The following is a 5,677-nucleotide window of genomic DNA, read 5'->3' as shown; positions in this document are numbered from 1 at the left end:
CTTGATCCATTCGTCAGGTGATGGACATTTAGGCTCCTTCCATGTTTTGGCTATTGTTGACATTGCTGCTATGAACATTGGGATACATGTGCTCCTATGCATCAGCATTTCTGTCTCTCTTGGGTAAATCCCCAGCAATGCTATTATACAGCATTTCTTAAGAGCTCTCCTTATATTGGGGCAAACTTTAGTGTATCATTTGATAACTTCTGAAAAATGCATACCCCAGGAAGACAGTATTTATCATTGTCCCTAGAAAATCCCCTGAGATCACTTGCCAATCAATCCTTGTCCCCAACCCCTGAAGGCAGGTCTTCTCAGTTTTTCCTCCATAGGCTGTTTGCTCCTTTAAAATGTCTTCTCAGGAGACTTAGGCAGTATGAACATTGTGTTTAAACATTCTGTTTGAGGTATCCTGGGTGGCTTAGTTGGTTGAGCATCCAACTTCAGCTCAGGTCATGATCTCACAGTTCGTGGGTTTGAGCCCCGCGTTGGGCTCTGTGCTGACTGGTAGCTCAGAGCCTGGAGCCTATCTTCAGATCCTGTTCAGATCTTTTTCTCTCTGCACCTCCCCTATTCATGCTCTATCTCTGTCTCTCAAAAATAAATAAATGTAAAAATAAATAAATAAAAAGCATTCTTTTTGGCCAGGTACACTTGGCCCAGTGGTTTGGAGATCCATCACTCCTGCATGTTTGCTGGGTATACTTGCATTTTTGTGTCTGGAAGGAAGGCTGGAGGTGACACCTTCTCATTGTCTTTCCTGTGTGTGGCTGGCCCAGACTGGGTGTCTACAGCCAGGGCACATCAGTGGTAGCACATAGTAGGACACAGGGCAGAGGCGGGCTTTCCTCTGACAGCCCGTAGACAGGTTCCACAGTGTGGCCAGAAGACTCACCTGGCTACCATATAGAGTTGATCATATATGCGTACATACCTATTTATATATACTTTTCAAGGTATTTTTACACCAATGAGACCATGCAGTTCATAACATTTTCCTGCCATCTGCACATATTCCATTACACGGCAGGTTGCATGAGCATCAGGATGGGCTCAGGCCAAATGAAGGATGATTCACTGTAGTATGATTGGTTCTGCAGTGATGGCATGGTGGCCATGGCGAGCTGCTTCCTTGTTAGCAGAACAGTGCCCACGTTCAAACCAATGGTTGACATATAGAAATATGAACTCGCTGTTGCCAGGTGTTCCCATTTTCCATTTTCCATTTTCCATAAAAGGTAGTAATCTGGATTTTTAGGGAGAATATGCAAACTTTCAATATTGACTTCCATTTTTGGGAAAACTTGAAAGACTAACATACCATATCAGCAGGCCTTCCTTAGCTACTGGGCAACAATCTATTTTCTTTAAAGCAGAATTTGTAAATATTGCTTCAATCAATGGTAGCTGCAGAAGAACTGAAGCAGGATAAATCAGGAATCAGGATAACCATATCCAAGGTTGCCCTGGAATTTTGAGAAGTCATTCCATTAGTTCATTGACCTAAGGCAAATCAAGCTTCAGGGATGGGAATGACCCAGTTTTGGACATGCGCAGCAGTAGAGGCTAATGACTTTGGGCTTGCAGCTGAAGACCTGCATGTTATCCTGGCTAAATCCTTTGGGATCCTGTCTACCATCTGTCCTTTCTATCTACTGGTGTTACTTCAGGGACTAGGAAGCACTAGGGGATCCTCAGCACCCTGGTAAAGGTCTAGGATGTAGGCCTGCACCTTAGCATATCAGTGTTTCCACACTGAGAGAGGAAGGGCTTGCTGAATCCCAGGTGGGCTGTCTGTAGTCCATGAAACCTCAGGCAGAAACAGGGGAAGAGCAATCATGGAGGGTTCTAGAACCACAGCTACGACAGAACTTATCTCTTCCTGGAGGATTCTTCTGTGCAGAATCCTGGGCTCTTTGCCTGCCTCACCTGAGTCCCATCCCTGCTCCTGGACCTCCAGCCTGCGATAGGCAAACAGAAAGACAGGGAGGAGGAGGAAACCCCAAGCATCAGAAAGTCATAAGGCACCCAGGCCTGGACAGCCAGCACAGGCAAGGGACAGGGCTGTCTTCAGCCTTGTTGTCCTGGCTCTTTTCTCCTTTATATGGTAGACCCTATGGAGAGGACCTCCTGCACCCTTCATAGAATATTTGGACATTTCAGGATCAGAAACCCAGGGCTGTCATTGTCCCCATGCAAAGATGAGGCTGGATGCCTTAATGAGCTCCAAAGATCAGGGTTGAGGTGAGAGTACCCTGAGTTCTCTAGCCCCCTCAGCACTCATAGTGGGTCCTCCATGAAATCAAGTAAGTATCTGGCCATAGGGGTCATACATCTTGGTTTTGAAATAGTTGCTTCCTTATGAGGAGTCCCTGGAAATGCAATTTTTGGTGACCTGCTATTAGTAGCCAATCAGAGGGAAGGCAGCCCTCAGCCATCCCTCACACAGATCTTTGGATATTGACTTTGCAGAAGGATATGAATTTACATTTTATGATACTGAGTTAGATGAACACACGATGGATGAAATTGTTTGCAGATATAAGTTGGACGATGCCGATACCTTCGGTGAGTAGACCCCTTGATGCCTCCAAGTGACAAATTCCCTACAACAGGATGCCTTCCCCTCATCCAACGAGGCCTTCAAAGTCCTTGCTTACCATTCACTGTAGGCACTGTGAGGATAGATTAGCATATACAAGTAGAAGGAGGAATCTGGCTGGAAAGCCTGGTGACCTACACTCAAAGCTGGGAAGTCATCAACCTCCAACACCCACAAGGGCTTTACCCCTGCTGAGAATGGCTGTGGTGTGCTGGGTGTACCCCCTAAGTACATTCTAACTCCCTTGGCTCAGCTCTCACTCACCTTGAGAGACAAGGACCTGAATCCATTGAGTCTGCTGGTGAGAAACACAGGCAGCCCTGGGGCTCGGAGTCTGGGCCAGGTGCACTGGTAGCGCCCCAGGAAAATATGTGTATCTGGAAGTGAGAGAGTATGCCAACTGCCAGGTCTGGGCCCTGGAATCCTGGCACAGGCACATGTCACATGTCTGAGCTTAACCAAATAAGGGTTCTGTTCTCAGCTCCTTTTCCTCTACTGTAAAATGAAGCCAATATGGTAGTTGAGCTAAGCCATATCACCTCTGTAAGCCTAGAATTGGGAAATACTCAGGCATCAGGTGTTCTTCCATGGTAAGTGGCCAGAGGAAGCACACAGTTGGGCAGGCAGATGTGCCCTCAACACTGAGGTGGATATAATCCTCCCCAAAGAGCAGGGTGGTACAGTAAGACTTTCTTCCACTGAGCCCCCAGTGCATTCATTTGACCTAATGAGTTTATTTGTAGTGACCAGTGACCAGGGCCATCTGGTAAACCCTGAGCTACCTCTGGACATCACACTGTTGCACAATGAATGTTTTAGTTCCCCTAAGGGAAATAGTATCTGTAAAGAACAGGACAGGTCTCACATTCCTAAGCAGCTGTCCCTTCCCCTCCATTCTCTGTGCCTTCCATTGTTTATTGTTAGCTCAGGACCTGTCACTCTCCACATTTATTTTGTTCTTTGTTACTTCGTTGTCTGTCTTCCTCCTGTCTGCTAAACATACGGCCCTTGAGAACCGGGACTCAAGCTGCCTGGTGCCTGGCAGGGGCTCCGAGGAAGGCAGCAAAGGGAAACTGGCACCTGCCAGAGTGTTAGTGTGCTTGTCAGGGGCCAGCTGAGGGGAGATGGATGCATGGATATGCCCACTGACATTATTCTCTTGTGGTTTTCTCCTAGATAAAAAACCCGTATATAAGGATGATGAGTCTTTAGCTTGCCCAGGACATAAATTTGAGAAGCCCGGCCAGTAAGTACCTCAGGTCAGGGACTAGTGGGCAGTTTTTGTCACCATGTGCTATCAGAATGTGGGATGCTACCTCTGCTGTGGCACCACGTATCTGTTTCAGAGGGCTCAGGACATCCTTCATAACTACTCTTATTGGTCTTCCCCTGAAATGCTCAGGGTTCTGTTGTGGCCCAGTCTCTGCTAAGGAGCGCAGAATATGAGAACCGATGTTCCCAAGGATGGTACATGGCAACAGGCAGCCTTTCAGAGATAAGCCAAAATATTTTGAAAATAGAGAAGGATCAGGATGGTGACACCAAGCCGACCTCGTTGGAAACTTAGCCCATGGCCACAATGGCTTTGGGTCCAAAGCAGGGTTCTGCATGCCTGGTCAGCCTTCACTGCAGAGGTTGACCTTGTAGGGCTTGGGGTAAGCCCCCTCTTATCCATGCTGTATGCTCAGTGATGGCCCAGATGCCTGCTGATCAAAGTCATTACAATGAGGCCAGTTGTAGGCTGTGGTTTGAGCCAAGTACAAGAACTAAACATCTCTAGGCTAGTGGTCACCACATGACCATTCTGTGTTTTAGGGTGGTCGTCGTTGATTACAGCCTGAACAATGGTGTTACCTTCATTGCGGAGAGCATGAAAGTCACCAGCATGAGTTGTGTGAGTGCCACTGTGGGGCTGTATCCTACTTCCTGGGGCTGTCAACAGCATTGCTATTAGAAGAGGAGACAGTTGGGGAGGCAAGAAAAGAGAACACATGCTAGGGGGGGCAAGAAAGGAGCTTGTGCAGACAGCCAGCTGGGACAGCTTCTCAGAGCAGCTTGAGGCCCTCAGCCCTTCATCAGCAAGCGGTCCACACATCGGGCTGGTGAGGTGCCCTGGGAGCACTTCCACAAGGACACCTGTGGTGTAGCCTCTCATCCAGGTCTTGCAGAACCTCTGTTCTCTGTAGACCAAGTGTCCCTGACAGCACGGAAAAGGGAACAGGTAGAGTCTAAGCAGAGTCCAGAAATGATGCTAGGGCTCTGCTATCCTGCCTCTCCCTTTGCCACTTCTGCTGGCCCAAAATTCGGGCCCCATCCTGCATTCCAGCTGGGGGAGTGGGAGGGACTGGGAGACTAGTGTGTTAGGAATCGATTCCTGGACCTCTGGGACAGTGGGGTACGCCAGATCTGGAGGGTGGGACCAGCAATGGCCGTGTGCAGCCAGGTGTGTTTCAGCAGCTGCTGATACAGCTGAACCCACACCCCCCCCATCACTGCCCCTGAACCCAAGCCCGCTTGGGGAACACCCCTGTCATTTTGCAGAGGGCATCGGCCTCCCTCTGCCTCTGCTGCTTTCTCGTGCTCCCAGCCATCCCTCTCTGCCAGCTCTCTGACCTCTGTGGGACCTTGCTCTCCTGCACGTGGTGGGAAGCTGCCAGGGCTGTCAGGAGGGTTGAGACTCAGCTCAGGGGCAGGCACATGGAAAGGAAGGTGCTGCTCCCAGGTGCCTGCTTTTCGGAGCTCCGCGTCGTCCAGGCACCTGGTGCAGGGCAGCATGACATGGGTGACAGAGCACATTAGGCACGAGAAGAGGGCTTCCAGGGAGGAGGGATGCTCATGCCTAATTGTCACCAGCCTAGTGTCCAGTCTGGGAGGGTTCCAGCAGCGCTGACAGTCCTCTGACTGTCTTCGCTTGTGCCAGGATGGGCACTCACGGATTGGCACACCACATTCAGCCACTTGCCCATCAGGAGGCTGACAGGCCACCCTCAGTGGGCACATTTAGGAAAACACTCAGGAGGAGCCGTGCCACCACAGGCGCCAACCCTGCTTCCCTCTTCAGCTGCCCTGTCT

At 49.6% G+C, this 5,677-nt stretch overlaps 1 protein-coding gene across 1 annotated transcript in view; it reads left to right on the top strand.

Moving 5' to 3' along the window:
- Window positions 1-5,677, top strand: part of LOC115276155 — a 58,107-nt gene that overhangs the window by 49,799 nt on the left and 2,631 nt on the right. The window contains exons 10-12 of the mRNA XM_029920016.1: window positions 2,476-2,571; window positions 3,782-3,851; window positions 4,421-4,499. Coding sequence (XP_029775876.1) covers window positions 2,476-2,571; window positions 3,782-3,851; window positions 4,421-4,499 — 245 coding nt within the window. The remainder of the gene's footprint in view (window positions 1-2,475; window positions 2,572-3,781; window positions 3,852-4,420; window positions 4,500-5,677) is intronic.

Source organism: Suricata suricatta, chromosome 2 (genome assembly GCF_006229205.1).
Source record: "Suricata suricatta isolate VVHF042 chromosome 2, meerkat_22Aug2017_6uvM2_HiC, whole genome shotgun sequence".
Classification (NCBI taxonomy): Eukaryota; Metazoa; Chordata; class Mammalia; order Carnivora; family Herpestidae; genus Suricata; species Suricata suricatta.
This window is presented reverse-complemented; position numbering and strand designations above follow the sequence as displayed.